The sequence below is a fragment of the Artemia franciscana genome, chromosome 12, assembly GCF_032884065.1.
Source record: "Artemia franciscana chromosome 12, ASM3288406v1, whole genome shotgun sequence".
Classification (NCBI taxonomy): Eukaryota; Metazoa; Arthropoda; class Branchiopoda; order Anostraca; family Artemiidae; genus Artemia; species Artemia franciscana.
In genome coordinates this window covers 13736503-13754204 of record NC_088874.1, presented here as the reverse complement: position 1 = coordinate 13754204, position 17702 = coordinate 13736503, and the positions used below count along the sequence as shown (strand labels likewise).

The window sequence follows — 17702 nt, the reverse complement described above, 5'->3', positions numbered from 1 at the left end:
CAATTAATCAACATTAAAAGTTGTCTTACAACAGACAATATAAACGAAAATTCTCGGTGGCGGAGGCTGTCCAAAACCGATACGTATATACATAGAGTAATAAATTACTATTTCTTTGCTTTAATTTTCAAAGCTTGAATTAACTTGATTTGAAATATACTAGAAATATCAGTGAAAAAAACTTAAAACTGTCGTCTGAACCTGAATTGGAGTTTCTAAGCCAATTGGATTTTCGATTCTTTATTTAAACATTTGTAAATGCTTGCCTACGACTCTCACTAGAGGCATGCCTAAGGGAAGCAACATATATAGAAATGACATCGATTAATCTACAGCATTCAATATATATTACCATGTTTGCCGCAATGTTCGCCTTTGTTGCGCAATTAAAAAGAGCATCTATCAATATACAGGTGGACAAAAGAAAAACAAAGAGGGAGAGAGAAAGTGAAGAGGAGAGGGGAAGCAGAGAGACACGGATAGAGATAAAGAAGAGAGCTTAAATGAAGGACATATCACTAAAAAAGAAGAACTTGGAAAAAAATCATAGTTAAATTATGATATTTTAACTTCTGGACCAAAGTTACTGTTACTCAAAAATATGTCATCTCGTGCCCCCCTCCCTCCTCCGAAAAGTTGGACCTGTTTACACTCATGGCAACATGAAAACCAAAATGTTGCTGTAATTACCAACTGTTGTCCATTGTTCTGCCATAAGAGTAGGACTATTACCCCCACTCCCCTTCCCTCCCATTAGTAAATATGTTCCTTAATCCAAACAAACATATATAGGGGAACAGTCACTCACGCGTAAAGAAAAAAAAATATACAACACTAGCATCAACATAGAATTTTGATAACCACGCGATACTATGCAGTCTTATAATCCCGGATAAAGTCATCAGTCCCCAGAGCCCCATATTCTCGAAAAAATATAGGCAAGGTGGTGTAATTATTCAATTTTATGTTCTATTTAAATTTTAGGTATATATTCGCATTATAATATTCGATTATAATTCGTGTAATTGCATGCTTGTCATTTACTGAATTTATTTGATTATTCTATTCCGGAATCTAGATACTGACCAGAGTTTTAGAGTTCGTTTTTTGGACAATAAATTTACACAAAACCGCAACCCTCCCCCTCCAAAAGGCTACATGATCAAATGGCCAATTACGGCAATTTAGGCCATGGCCAAATTAAGATAATCCCGACAGAACTAATTCTCACTTATTCTATGAGTAAGTAAAAAAAAAAGAAATGATAGGAAGAGTTTTGATCCATATAATAAGGTTCTGAAGCTTGGAATCTCAAAATAAGTGGCATCGTAGTACTAGTTCTCAACATCAGACAATGATTGTAGGTTGAAAATCAGAGCTGTTGTTTTTTATTCACAGTCCCTATGTGAATTTAGTGTCGAAAAATAATGTTTAAAGCCTAGTTTGATCAGCGTTCCCCTTATCTGAGTTAACTAGTCACTAATAATTATTTCTTGATTAAATTACGTAAATATTATAAATATGTTTTCTATATAAAAGTGTATTGTAAATAAAGCATTATATAGAATATTTTGTTTTTAAGTTTTTTATTACAATATACTATTACATCAGATATTGTTATTTTGACAGAAAAGCCCTATGGCCAGTACTCAAAACATGTAATAAGGGGAATATGACATTAACACCCAAATTAAATTTAAGAGTCTATTATCTAATTGTATACTTTCAGCCTAAAATTGCTGATAAGAACAGACCCAAATATTCACTAAAAGGGCATGATAACAAAAGCCCTTTTGCACTTACAATGATAAGAGTGTACTTTTTTTGTTAATCAGTGTTTTGAGACGAAAACAATAATTGACTGTTATTATTACAATAGGTCAAAATTGCCTACTGTGAAAATATATCATTTTATACCAAGAAGTGCAATCGAATTTGGATAAAAGATGCTATGCATTGAGTCAATTAAAATTACTGTAAAAAAATAAGCGCTCCATTCGTCTTCTTAGACTGGCGAAAAAAGCACGCAGATAAAACAATAGCTATGTAATAAAACAATATATACAATGTGATAAAACAATAGCGTGACATACTATACATATTCCCCAAATAACGCTGAACAAAGCGATATAGAAGCACATTTTCTTCTTTCTTTCTATACCAAAGAGTAAAGAACATATAACCTGCAAGTGCTCTACTGGTGAGCATTCCTCACCCCACTCTCCTTAATATTTCTCCTTCGGTCTTCTCATTAAGACCATATATCCCATAGATATCTCTGTACCTCCTACCAATGTGAAATTTAAATAAATACTCTCTCTCTCTCCTTGTGTGTATTGTTTAGGAGTCAGTGTTTATATAGTATGTGTTTCTTATTGTCTGTAAGTGTATCTTGTGGTCTTCCACGTATCTTACTATCGTATAGTCTTATAGTCATAGTGCGCCATCTCCTTTCATTACAGGCGTTTATTGGGATCAGTTTTGTATATTTTTTTTACGTTGCTTCTTTCTTCTATTCTTTTTTTTGTACATCTTATTTGGTTGTCTATTGTGTCAGTAGGGCAGTATCAAATCGTAAGGCTTATACAACTGTCATGGACAAAAACCTTATAATACTATAAACACAAAATAGCATTATATTAAACGATATTCATATTTTTTTTTTTTTTGCGGATGAAATACGTCTCATGTGTAACAATAGTTGTTAGTACTACTTAGAGGAGAAGGGGTCAAATTTTTCCATGCTATGCAGGAATATTTGCATACCCCACTTCTACTATCGCTTTTTGTGATTCATTTATCTTTTCATTTTGCAATGTAATGGATGAAGAGAAATTAAAATTTCTACTTCAAAATTCGACCCAACGATAGTTACGACCGAACAAGAACCGAGTTCCCAATGATATAAAAATAAAGATATACTTAACACACACGCTGTCTCTATACTTGATTTGACGTTGAAGAATAAGTAAACGTTAACCAAATAACATTATGACGTTAATTCACGTTAGAGATATGACGCCAAGAGAATAAATTGATTATTCTACAATAACAATTTCTACATCGTCTTCTCTGAAGTACTTGGGTCTCCCGTTCAGCTTAACTGTTCAGGCTGCTACGCCAACAGCTGCTCTCTCAGCGTTGAAAGACAAGCTGAGAAAGTTCTACAAGTATTTGCTCAAGTTAAAAAACCAGTGTTGCCAAAGCGGTACAATTGTACTGTTTTTGGTATAATTTAGAGTTCCTGGTACAATGCGGTACATTTGGAGGTGTTTTGGCACAATACAAATTTTCCTACATTTGGGTTTTACTTGCTCTTTCTAACTCGAATATCTGTTAAGTTTTTCTCGAAATTTTTCTTCTTGTCGCGGCAAATTTTTATAACCTTGATGGTACAAACTAATCTTTTGCAGTACAATTTTAGTCGGTACAATTTTAGATTATTTCAAAGTTTTGGCAACGCTGCTTTGGACTTGTGATCGGTAGGTATCCAATGGATACGGTGTGTCTGATATTTATTTAACAATTGACCAGCTTGTAGACAGATTTCACAACCGGCACCAGAGCATTGTCTATTTTCTCTTTGACTGTGTAGTTAAGTGTGTTGTTTACGTAGTTCGAAAGTTATTTATCTTGTGCGTTTTTTCTTTTCTTTTTTTCCAAGTGCTTTCGTTTTTCTTGATTATACTCCTCTAGGTACATTCATATCTTGTACAGATGGTTGAAATAAAATACACTTATTATTATATAACTTAATATTAAACCATTTCATCTTCTGTCATGCATAATAGTTTAAAGAGAGTAAAATACAACCAGGGATCAGGCACACACACAGGAATTTATTTTGAAGAGCGCTTGATACTTGGGGAGGGGGAGGGACACAAAAACAGGACAATTATGAGAAAAGCTTGGGTAAAATCATAAGATTCTCGATAAGGAAGGGAAGCCCAAGTACAAGAGAGGAGGTCATCCCGCCTACCAATGAATCTCAGAAAAGATCCAAAAAGTTCGTTTCTTGCAGCTCAATTCATCGTAAAAGTAATCCAGCCAAAACTCTCCATAACGCCAGAAACGAAAAAAAGTAAAAAAAAAAGGAGAGAAAAAACGCAAGAAAACATTTTAATAGAATGTGTCATGAAGACGGACAATGAATTCCCTTAGGAATTATATTAATTTGTCATTATAACAAGAGCCAAGAGCTCATATGGCACTTGTGACGAAGTTGGAACCTAAAATTGGACTCGGTACTAGAGTTATCGATTATCCGAATTCTCGATTCTCTTACAAAATTACCTTTTTGGCTCCCGTCGCTTCTCCATTCTTGCTTTTGACAACCGGACCTGACCCGACGTCCTAACTAAATACGCGTATTTTGATGATATATTTCACAAAAAATTGGCATATATACGAGAGACTATGCTTCTTGGTAAAGTCCTGACCCACTTAAAGCACCAAGAATACTCTTTCTATGAGTTAAGTCAACCACAAAAAGATGAAGACATTTTGTTCTTTTTTTCGTCTTCTTCCCCATTGTTTAAAATAATACATTGAAAAAAGAAGACAGCGAAGAGAGAAACACGAAAAACAATCATCTATAGATGACAACAAATTTCAATCACATTTAGAGGTGGAAAGTAAAAATGCATCGACCGGGAATCGAACCCGGGCCGCCCGCGTGGCAGGCGAGCATTCTACCACTGAACCATCGATGCTCTTTAGATAATAAATAAAATTAGTAATGATGTATTTAAAGATCATATGGTCCTCCACTCCCCTCCAGATGGTCGAATCGGAGAAGCGATTATTTCTAATTTAATCTGATCCGTTCCCTGAAATTCCTGTCAACTTTCATCGTCCTAGTTTATCTGAAAGTGCCCGAACTAGCAAAGCCGGGAACGACAGACTAAACGACCGACAGACCGACGGACAGAAATTGCGGTCTCTATATGGCGCTTGGCCGACGGGCAAGTGCCATAAAAAGCAATAGTGAACCAAACTTACCGATCTTCACGACTTTTAAATATTGCAGCAATCTCTTCGAAAGTTTTATTTCTGGTTTCCGGTACTTTACGGTAAGTGAATACCCAGAAAAATGCCAAAAGAATACTGAATGGAAGGAAGACATAGCTGCTCAATCCAGCCTATAATAATATTAATTAGAATAATAATTTTATTTAGAATAACAAGAAGCATAGCTAGTTTTTTGCGGCACTAATAATAATAAATATTCTATAGACAAAAAAGAAATGAAAATGCACAAAACAAATGACCAAAGGGAACACACAAAGAACGCTAATAGAATAGATTCATTTACTTTTAAAATTTTTGATTGAACATAAAATTAGGTTATATAAATCACGTTTTTTGAGTATATTTATATTTTATTGAATATAAAATTAATATTATTGAATATACTATTTTTATTGTAATATAAAATTAGGACTAAGTTAAATGCAGAAAACAGCCTAATAAAAAAAAAGCAAAAAACACTAGGTATTGAACCCTTTTGGCAAAAGTAGTTCTTTTACCTGTGCCTCAATTTACAAGAAAATCAAAATAAGGGATGAATCAAAAATAATACTACTAGTATTCCTCTTTTCCTCTCAGAATTTTGTTCAGGGAATCACTGAGATCAACCTGTGAATATGTTACAAAAATATTAGAGGATAAACTTTATTCTTATTTTTTCTCTTTTTTGCCGTCTTGTAGAATCCGCTTTCAATTATTTGTCGACTATAGAGGTGGCCTTACAACTTTTTTTTTTATTTAAAGAGAATCTGTTTTACCTCAAAAAACTTTTTTTAGGCATCAGACTCTAAACACCTCTACAAAGAAGGAAAAGAGAATCCCCTATACGTTAAATGGCCGATATTTGGGACTAAAATCACACTTTTTCTGAGCATAGTGACTTGCTTCTTCTTTAAAAATATATTTGATTGGTTCGAAATTCAGATATCTAGGAATAAAAAAAGAAGAAAATTAAACACTCATATTTTTAGACAGAGAAGCTATTTTTTCAATATTTTTTTCTATATTTTTTCTATTATATTCAAACAATTTTTTCAAGGTTGCCTGATCATAGTCATTGCATAATGCAGCGCTCACATATTAAAAAATAATTAGGTATTTTAATTAGGTATTTTAGGTATTTTAATTAGGTATTTACTAATTAGGTATTTTAATTAAAACAAATTAGGTATAATTTTTTCAAAATCATATTAATTAGAAAGAAATTACTTGTGATAGGATAAAGGCCCTAAAAGTAGGGGGTATTGGGCGGCATTATGTACCTTGGGATTCCTTTAATGGTTTAGTGAGTTGACGCTCCGGTTTCTAATTGACCTAATTCAAGTAAAGATTCTCATTCAAAATATTATTCGTGATGTGACGCTTATTATTGGTAATGGAACATTAAAAACTAGTGATGAAACACTTAAATACTAAATATTATTGGTGACGGAAAATTAGGACGATTTCATTAGTAACCTAGTGCATTTTCTTGGAATTATTCGAACGAAGGAAAGAAAGTACAGCAGGCTATCCTTAGTTGGTTGAATTGGAACTAAATATTGTTTTTTACTATAAATTAGTTCCGGGAAATTGAAAATTTCCAAAGCCCAACAAGTTTCATAGAAAATTCTAAAGCACAAGAAAGGATCATTAAAAATCGCCCAATTCTGACTCAGAATACCCTTTTGGTTAGTAAGAAAACTACCATTATTTGGAGTAGGACCTGAATCTTTCTTTTATTTTTGTAACGATAGCCTATGCTTAGTATGAAAAAAAAAAATGGTAATTAAATTGTGTGTAAACTTACATTTAAAGCTGGAAATCCGATTCCTACAAGAAAATTGGCCATCCAATTGACAAGAACAGCTAAAGACATAGCAGCAGGTCTTGGTCCCTGGGAAAAGAGTTCAGCTGTAATCATCCAGGGTATGGACCCAGGTCCTACAGCAAAGAAAACAACAAACAATAGAACAGAAACCACCGACAAGTAGGTCACCCATTGTATCAGCTCCTAAAAAAATACAATAAGTCAAATAAAAGGTTATAAAGAAATAGAGATATATAGAAATACATGCATTTCTACCATTATTAGGACATCAAGACCAAAAAAATATTAGGGACATTTTTTTAGATATCTATCATAATTTCAAGTTAGATCAAGGCGTCATACATATAGTGGGCAACATATGAGCGGCCTCATTTAATTGTAGTCCACGCGAAACAGATCTTTTACAGTTTGACAACGAACATTAATAAAACAAACAATGAGTTCAAAGAGAAAAAAATCCATTGCTTCTTTCAATTTGTACAAATTCGTCATTTGGCAGGAAAATTTATGCGTTTTTTTCCCTATGTGCAAAGGTGTGGGGAATATTCATACAATTTTGTATGTATAGCGTCAAACTGACCGCTCAGACATTGCTTAATGTTAGACAACAATCAGGTTAAATTTTTCGTTTATATCGTTTTAATTCTTATTCTTTGCAAATATTTTTGTTGAAGTGCAAAGTTATGGCTCAATCAAGGGTTTTGACGCTAAGTAAAATTTCTGCACGCACAGCTACTTCCAAGCATAAAATTGTTCAAAAGACTTGAATAAAAATAAAATAAAAACCAGAAGAGAAGAAGTGAATCAGATTGCATATTTTATAAGACAAGTAGATCGACCAAACAGTTGTATTAAAGATTACGCGTAAGAGAAGCCAGTGTCTGAATCACCAAAAATAAACAAAGTTTTCTCGTTTTAATAGTTCTGAGCAGTTGTACTATTTAATAGTCGATACATTTTCTGTAGAAAATGGCAAATAACAAATAGCCTTATTACGGAAAAAGGTCCCTCCATAATACCTGTAGCTACAAACTTTCCCAACTTCTTGATTCCCATAAAACTTCTATCCATACGAAGTTCAACCAGGACTGATAAATAAATGGCGATGAAATCGCTGAGGTAAGGATGCTGGGACTGTTTTGAAAAACAGTTTATTTTAGTTCTATTGATTTTATCCTCTTGTAAGTTGTTTTTTATCACATATCTGTATTGCTGAGGATGGCCCTAGGACATAGGGCCGAAATATTCATTCTAATTCGTTTCCCACTGTATATTGTTCTTCTTGTTTTTGGTGCTTGTGATGGAAAGGCAGTGTGGTCTTCGTCGTTATTTACGTCTTGGATAAAAATTTCTCAAAAAATTCTCAAAAGCTATTTGGCGATATCGCATTATCAAATCGACGTATGATGTTGCTTTACAGGCTTTTGAATAGAAAAAATTGTCCAGGTTAAGTTCTCTTAATTCAATAGGGGCAGAATATCCGCCTTACGAACAGCAAACATTAAATACCACTCAGCTGGGGCATACGATTTAAAAGGCAAACAATTCTTTTAGGCTAGTTATATTTAAAATCCTTCAAAAGGCTAACTAGAATTTTTCCTTCTTCTTTTTCTTGTTACCGCAAAGCGCCATGCGTACAATACCTAAAATCATCTAAACGATGTGGAAGAAGATATATCTGCCTTTCCAATTCATTGTTTGAATTGGAGCAAGTTAATGAAGCAAGACAAAAAGGGTGTTTTCTCACCTTAACTAGCAAAGAAATTGTAATAAAAATGGAAAATATAAACATCCCTCCAAGGCCCCAAAGGTGCAAAGTTCTTCTGCCAGCTTTGTCCATAAGGGGAATTGATATCAGTGTCATGGTGACCATAATAACGCCTAAAATAAGTAAAATAGAACAAGATACAACATGATGCTTGAAATAGGGTAAAAAATACACTTAAACAGTGAAGAAGCGACATGTCTTATGTCATCTTGCAAATACAAAACGGCTACCGAGTACAGCCAATTTTCTTGTAAAAGTATGGGTTGTTGGCCTCGCATTTTGGTCAACTGCTAACCTAAGGCCTTATTTTTGCGCTGAAACACCAGACTCCTCACTTTGTTTCATTTCCTGGCACCCAGGCCTTAATTACATTTATTTATTAAATATTAATTATTTTGTATTTGTTTACTTAATTAATTTATTACATTTATTAAATAATTGATAAGGCCATAATTTATTTAGCAAAAGGATAAAAGACAAGAAATCCCTCAAAAGGATAAAAGACAAGAAAATAAAGTTGCATTAACACTTCAACAAAGCAAGGATTTACGGAAAAAACAAGAAACACGATAACAGCAGCTTAACAGGCCTTGAAAAATAACAGCGCAAAGTACACGAAAGAGGAATAGATCTCTCTTTCCCCAAACATATTCCCCCAGGGCATAGCTTACAACTCTTGCCCTGAGGGTTGTGAGGGGTGTCATCCTCAAAGACATAATTTCTGGATCTTTCAATTAAGTTGAACACAATGGCTACCACAAAATTTTGATTGGATGTGATTGGGGAGATGGTGGGCGTGGGAAAGGGGTTAGCTGCCCTCCAATCACATTCGACTATTAAAAAGGGCACTGGCCCTTTCAATTTCCAATCGAACGAAGCTGTTTTTGAAGTTTCTACAACAACAGACATTTTAATAAGTAACCATTATCCGGGTTGGTTAGTTGACCAGACTTTTTCGAAAAGAAGTAAAAAATTTCTAGAATGTTCTGACGATATTCTGGAAACAACAGAAAAGAAAGATATCTTTTGTTCTCTACCATATGTTCCAGGTTTGAGTGAAAAACTTAAAAGAATTTTACAAAATAATGGTTTAAAGGTAGCTTTAAGAGGTAGTAATACTTTGGCAAGTTTTTTAAATTCTGGAAAGGATCGGACTTCCGTAGAGCAACAAAGTGGGGTTTATAAAATTCCATGTACTTGTGGAAGCTCTTATGTGGGATGTACTAACCAGAATTTAAGAACGAGATTGCTACAACATCATAATTCCATTTCATCGTCTTTAAAGCAAAATACCAAACCTGAAGATTTCACGTCGGCCCTCGCGGAGCATATCTTTAATTTTCCAAATCATTTTATTTTGTTTGAAAATGTTTCTTTGATTTCTAGGGACCAAGGTTTAAAGCAAACTTTCAGGGAAACAATCGAAATTAAAAAAATTCTATTCAAGAATAATTCCATAAACAGAGATACAGGTGAATTTGGATTGAACTCAATTTATGATAATTTACTGAGGTCAAATAAAGTAAATATCACTTCACCTAAGAGCTATGACCTCTGTCCACGTAATACGTCAGTTAAATCTAATGAACCGGAACCGAAAAGGTCAAGGAGATTTGCCTCGGCTGTTGCATTGAAAAAAATAAGAGCAATAAACTATATGTAATTAGTTTATTAGGTATAAATTCTGTTTATTTTTATTCATGTCTTTTAGTTTTACTGCTGATGATGAACACTGTATATGTGTTCGAAATATCCAGTTAAATAATTTTATATTTCACTGTCAATAAAAAGGTATCATCCCTATTTTGAACTGTTTTACTTTCGTCATGGAAAGGCAGTGTGGTCTTCGAAGTTATCTAAATCTTAAAAGGAGACTAGAACTTATGATTACCAATCCAATGAGCCCCCCCCCTGAAGTTTATACGATCGCCTTTTCTATACGCACTTTATATGCCCCCAGGGCATAACTTACAACCCTCATTCTTAGGGTTCTGGAGGGATGTCATCCTCAAAGACATAATTTCCGGAGCTTTCATTTACGTTGAAAAAATGCCTATCTCAGAATTTTGATTGGATATGCTTGGGGAAAAGGTGGGCGTGGAAGGGGGGGGGGTTAGTTGCCCTCCAATCACTTTCGAAGATTAAATTCAATTTGCAATCGAATGAGCCTTTTTCGAAGTTTCTACCAAAACAAATGGTCATTTCAAAATTTCTATCAGATGCATTTTGGAATATATGAGGTGCGCGGGGGGGGGGGGGGGTATCCACCCACCCGTAACTCTGAATCTCAAAAAGTGCACTAAAACTTCTTATTAGCAATCCAATAAGCCTCTTCCGTGGTTTATACGATCATTATTTCTATATATAAACCCCCAGGACGTAACTTACAACCCAAACAACAAAGAGAAATAAAACTCCGCAAAAAAAAGACTAAAAATAACACAGATATTCCGCCTGTATCTAAACTAGGCGTCCTCGGCACAAGATAAAAAGAAAAATACTAAACTAAAAACAAATAAAACCACCACCAATAATAATAAATACAATTGCCGCTACTGATCCACGTAGGGAAAAGAAGCTATTAGAGTTACTTGAATGAGAAGATCAAAGCAACTGAGGAAAAATCATGAAAATCGAAACTAAGTTAATTATTCTGTTGCGAAATAATCCCCTTGTCAGCTATTATTGAAGCAACTCTATTTGGTCTCGTAGGTAATCTTGTCCCCTGGTGATTGTGTTAAATTTTAATTCCCTTATTGACTAATAGTTCATTTTTCAAGGGACAAACATAAATCGGGTTAATATTTAAATTCCTCGTGTCTCTACTTATTGAAAGATTAGCAAACATATGTTTTTTAATTTCTATAGCCTCCCTCGCCCAATGAGAAAAACCCCTATCATTAGTAATAGCTGTAGCCTCATCAAATTGTATAAATATTCAGGATGGAAGAATGTATGTTCAGCCAGAGCTGAAACAAAAGTTTCAGGAGGCTTTCTTAATTGTAGATTTTTTCTATTGAGTTACGAGGCTCAAAAAATCTTTCAATTAATTGTTGGCGAGTTCTACCAATATAAAACTTTCCACAAGAACAAGGAATTTTATACACCCCACAAACTAAATCTCCCCGGGTTAAATCCTTCCCAGAATTAAGGAAACTACATAATGGTCTCACTGACTGGAAACAAATATCAATGTTATGTTTTCGCAAAATTCGTTTAAGCATCTCCCCCAAAATAGGTAATAATGGTTTGCGTTTGGAAACACGGTTTAGAGTCCTTAGACCTTTTTCATAAACATTTAAAAGAGTTTTGATAAAAATGTAAAATTTACAGTGGAGTTTGAAGAAAATGACAAACTACCTTTTCTTGATATCCTTTTGATTAAAAGTGACTTCCATTTACTGTTCTCAACATATAGAAAGCCTACACACAGTAATAGGTATTTGAACTTTCATTTGTGCCACCCTATTTCAGTGAAACGAGGGGTTGTGATTGCACTGGTAGATAGAGCTTTCAGAATTTGTCCCCACGAGTTTTTAGATTCCAAATTGTTGTATTTGAGGGATATTTTATTTTGTAATAGTTACCCGATTAAATTCATTGATAAAATAACAAAAATAGACGCATTAAACATAACAATAGGGGGTTATTGGAGTTTGACAGTGTACAGAATTTAATATGCCGAAAAGTTTCATTTCTTTGCCTTATGTATCTGTTTTTGAAAAAAAGAAAAGGTTTATGGAAAAGGTCTAAGGCTCTAAAGCTCTAAACATAATATTGGTACCTGTTTCCAATCAGTGAGACCATTAGGTAGTTTCTTTAATTCTGGGAAGGATTTAACCAGGGGAGATTTAGCTTTTTTCAAAATCCTTTGAACAAAGCTTTAAGTCTCATAGACGGGATTTTTCTAGCGTAAATCATGAGTCCGATATACTTCGATATTTCAAACACGTTATTTGGTTCAAAGCTTATCCGTCTAATATTTTATAGGCTGCAGAGATTCCTAATTCGAATCCTAACAAGAAATATTTTTAGTAACTCGTTTGGGAGATTAATTACAAAACCATAACCCGCACTAAATTGATTACATCGTTTAGATGAATGCCTTGAGCCGGGGAATTCGAAGTTTAGTGATCGTCGATTATTTAATATTTATACTAGCTTGCATAGACAATATTGCAGGTTATAGCGGTAGTTGCATTTCTTTTTATTTTCTTTTGAGCGTATAAAGAATCCAAGTACTATCAATTATTTGACCCCCTGACTTGGTAATTACTATAGCTAACAGTATTGATAATGATCCAAAATATGGGAAGTTGCCAATACAATAGACAAAATATTTTTAAATGTTCTGCTCTAGAAGTGTCTATCTTAGAACAAGTAACAGTGGCATTGATTTTCATACGACTTTAATCTTGTAAACACACTTAATTCCACAAGAAGAAAGGATAATGGGTGAAAACTTTACCATTGATAAAGAAACAAATCCACTCTCTCCAAAATATTGGGAAATAATTAGTTTTTTCAAACATTTATCGTGAATAGATGGCGACTTGCAGAAGATTACTTCTTATTTCAGCCATAGCGATTCCAATGGTGTACTTTGTTTCGAACTGACGCCATTCTTTAGGGGATTCAGGCTATTTTTTGAAATTCCCATAAATTGCTTTTTCAAAATAACATTTTACTATTAAAACAAACGGCACAAATGGCAATTTTTCTCTCTAGCTAGTGATTTTCAACATATTTTTAATTTTTGTTAACTATGGGCCTTGACTTGTTCTTTAATAGTTTCCAGCAACCGCTACAGCTATGAGAGCTAAAAAACTTTTAACCTACAAAGTGGGTCCTTTAAGGCTCAAAGTTTAAAGAGGAAGAGGCTTAGCATTTGCCTCTCAATCATAGCCATTCCTAGGGTTGGTGGCACGCGGAAAAATTAATTACAGCACCCTCTTTCCGAAAAACTTAATCAAAGCGGGCAGCCTCCCAGTCTCGGCACCGGGGCAGCACACCCCAGGCATTCCCACCCTTTTTAAATGGCTCTGTTCTCAATGTCCAGTTTTAATCAGAATTCACAAATTATATAAGAAAAAACTAACCTATACCAGTTGTAGCATACTTAGCAGCCTCTTCTGATAAACCAGCATTTTTAAATAAAACAGTAGAATAGTAGAAAACCTGAAAATAAAAGTAAATTATAATAGTTGCGTTTAAATATGGCAAATACAGACAAGTACGATGGAATTTATTTTCAGGGGGATGCGGATTAATAGAAAACGAACATTTCCTTTCTAAGGGTGTTCTTGGAAACCCTGACAATTCCACGGTCCGTTTTTAGAGCTGGCCAAGTCCTTTTTGATATTTAAAGAGCACAAATGTACCCGGTTGAAACCGATTTAAACCGATGATTTAAAAGAACTGTTACCAAAATAAATGGAAGGATTCCTGGGAGTAAGATGAGGATGCTTACGTTTTCTTCCAAGGCTCTCTAAATTCTTTTTTTTTCTTTTACTTTGTAAAATTCTTTGATCCTTTATCTTGAAAATTTTGCTATTTTGAAAGTCAATCTAAAAATGATTTTAAAGATAACGAAGCATAGATGCCTTGTCTAGAAAATGTAATTATCTAGAGCCAAGTCATTTGAGAATAAAACAGATAAAAGTTAGCGGCTAGTGCCCACCATGGAGCGCCACTTATAGAACACTCCTTGCCATGCATAAGCACTTTTTTCCACTTTTCTCTAGAATGGTACTATGTTAAGTTCTTCATCCATTGATGCATAGCAGAATGGGTTTCTTCGTCAACAAAGAAATACATTTTCAAATGGGAATAAATCCTTTTATTTAGACAGTGAAAAAAAAAACAGGTACAAAAGTCCAGATATTCCGATCACATATACAGCGATCGTCTTGTAATATCACAGCAATGACCCTTTAGATTTTAGTTAGTGCATTGGCTGTTACATTTCCATAACAGTCGAGGATAAAGATATCTGAGTTTGTGTTATAGCAATAAGAAACCAAACCACTTGACCTTGTTTCAATTTAATGTCTACAGACTTCAGGCATATTACAAATAATTCTTAAACAATAAAAGGCTCTGTGGTTAGTAGAAGGAAAAAGGAGAATAATTACACGAATATTTCGCCTGTATCAAGTAAGGCGTCCTCAATGTGGAGAAGAAAGAATTTAAAACACAACTGCACAATAAAAGTGGAAAATATAAAGTCAAAGAAGAATAAAAAGAAATAACAAACTCAAATATATACAATTGCTACCCCATGACCCCTTTGAATTGGACAGAATTGCTGCTACAAAAGATCTTTTATTCGCCGAATAATTTTACAATTTCTTACAGGTGTAAAAAAATTTTGAACAAAGTGAATGATTCAATATTAATATCTTAAATTCAGTAGATGCTATACCCTGTACCCTCGATACACTTTAAGTTTGTATAGATTTTGACAATAAATTTGTATAAATAATAACAACTTTGAATGAATACCCTATACCCTAACCTCATCAAGGGCGCCGGCAGAAAATTTTCCAGGGGAGGGGCAGACACCAAAACAGCAGTGGTAGTTGGGTGACGGAATATATTTACGTATAGTTTTTTGTAGGAATAAGTATATTTTTAAATACTTTTAGAAAAAAAACTCTCAAATAAAAAGAGCCATTAAATTGCATCCAAAATGAAACAAAATACAGTAAATTTTAAACAACAAGGATTCCTGGCAAAGGGATCAGCTTATTTAACCGATAATATATTTAATTATTATGCATTTAATCTTAAAAGAAAATCAAACTCAAACCAAAATTACTGTAAGATTTATTGCTTCCGTACACAGCGCTTTGATTTTATACCGGCAATGTAAAATGTACCTATTTCATAACAGGACAATTCTTCCCCTCGAACTTAAATCCCTTATATATTCAAACATTAAAAAAATAGAATAGTAAAAGAAAAACAAAATTTAAACTTACTATCCAGCTGTCAAATTGACCCTCTTTCTTTTTATTATCCTATTCAACTAAATAAAATGAACAGGTTCGAAAAAATTTCCGTCGTAAGAGAATCTTATCAAATAGTTTATGACAAAAAGCTGGAATTAAAAAGCGACTTGGACCAATATTCACCAAAACTAAAAATGGAATCGTCATTAAAAATGCTACACCGGCAATATTGGCTTTTTATGCTGATTCTAATATATAAAATTCTTTCAGTTATTGTTACCCACCCAAAACCGAAAATCTGAGAAAATTTGGCTTATTTTTGAAAAAAAGGGACCCGCCCCCCCCCCAAAAAAAAACAAGCGATCTTATTGAAAATCCCTTTGTTAGATACATCATATCAGAGAACCCTACCGTAGAGGTTTCAAGCTCCAATCTTCAAAATGTGGAATTTCGCACTTTTTTTTTTCAGAAGAAACATCGTCGATGCATGTTTATTTGTTTTTTTTCCACCAGGGGTAATCGTATCAAACCGAAGGTCCAAGATAATTGGGAGTGCGCTCATTCAAACATAAATTAAGGGCTCTTTTTTAAGTGACCATACAGATTAAGCCGGGGGAAAGTCTTGTTTTCTGCCCTTTTAGGGCACCAAACTACGACTTTACCCCGAAGAGGACGAATTTGCAATCAATTTAAAATTCTGAGAAGCTCATTTATTTAAAATTACCAATAATCATATTTTAGGCTTCCCAGTTGCAAAAGAAGTAATGCCACACGGGGGCAGCACTGGATTCAACCAAGTGGATTCGCTTTATTTGTAATGAAATTAGGCTACGTTTGGTGATCTGTAATTGCGTATAAGCTATAATGAGGGGGGGGGGTGAGTAATATGTTTCTCCATACAGTTAAAATGTTACATTCCCATGTCCAGTCGCACAGAGGTGGAAAAGGCAAGGCAGACCATTATCAGCCCCACCATGAAATTTCTCTGGGCTTGCAAATACTGCTAGGAACTTAGTTTACAGCAATTCTGAGTGGTAATATTTTTCTTCTTCTATTCATACGAAGTATTTCAATGTATTTACACAAATGTATTCATTGATAAGAGGTTTAGATGGCTTCAATGACGTAGAAGATCAAAAGTCTCACAGAATTTCCATCCATACAAACAATAATAATCCTTTTCATCCCACTTAAATTGCAAATTTAAACATAGGACGGTACTAATTAACGCACAATTACTGATTTACACATTCAAAAGCAATTAACCTGGGATTTAAGGGACCGCCACCTTGAATTATATCTTGGTTAGGCCTGGGTATGATTTAGAAAACAATCCGAAGGTAAATAAAAACAGAGCTTTTCAACTGAAAGCAAGAAACAGATTCGAAACCTATTTGAATAGATTATTCTTTATATGAAGGGGGCTGTCTCCTCCTTAGCTCCTTACTCTTTACTGAAGTTTGGCTTTTGTCCAATTTTTTAAAAAATATTTGCAATTGAAAAAAAAAAAGATTTTTCAAAGCACTAAACAACTTTTGTCTAATAAGTAAGGTGATGAGAAGGAGGAGTCCCCATTACATACAGAGTAGTTTCTATTTGTTTTCAGGTTTAAACTTGCTCTTTATTTTAGTTGAAGTTTTATGAATACAATACTTTTGGTAACGCAGAAAAAAAGATCAATATTTAAGTGATCTCTGTTGTGACTTTTGATGGGTAATCAAACACTTCATGGTAACAAACTGTAAACAAGGAGCAACCCGGCAAGATTTGTTTTGCCATGCAGTAGTTTTGCCATCTTTGACAGGCACCGGACTGGGCTTTTTTATTTCAATGTCTGATACGTGTTCCCCTTTAAATTGCTTTTCTGACACCATTGGCTCTTTTATGGCACCATTTACATAACCTAGCTGTTTTGTAGCGGGTTCAGCTGCCTTTAATGGAGGGTTTATCAATTCTGATTCCACTTGCTGGTCGACACTGGAGTCAACGCTTGACGGAAAAAAAAACGAAGGAGAAGATTCTGCCAGACGTGGCTGAAACAGTGGTATAAGAATATCTTCGACAGGCACCGGACTGGGCTTTTCTATTTCAATGTTGCAGACAGAGCCTGTACATGCAGCAGAATCTAGAGCCTCTGTTACTG

At 34.2% G+C, this 17702-nt stretch overlaps 1 protein-coding gene and 1 non-coding gene across 6 annotated transcripts in view; both read right to left on the bottom strand.

Moving 5' to 3' along the window:
- Positions 1–17702, bottom strand: part of LOC136033716 (glucose transporter type 1-like) — a gene marked incomplete at its 5' end in the record, with an annotated part of 56276 nt that overhangs the window by 17342 nt on the left and 21232 nt on the right. For 3 of the 5 annotated variants that reach the window (XM_065714599.1, XM_065714596.1, XM_065714600.1), the window contains 4 exon segments: positions 5002–5141; positions 6818–7021; positions 8586–8719; positions 13706–13784. In XM_065714599.1, coding sequence (XP_065570671.1) covers positions 5002–5141; positions 6818–7021; positions 8586–8719; positions 13706–13784 — 557 coding nt within the window. 5 annotated transcript variants of the gene reach the window in all.
- Trnag-gcc (transfer RNA glycine (anticodon GCC)) lies at positions 4642–4712 on the bottom strand. Its single transcript has one exon. It is a non-coding gene; the product is annotated as a tRNA-Gly (tRNA).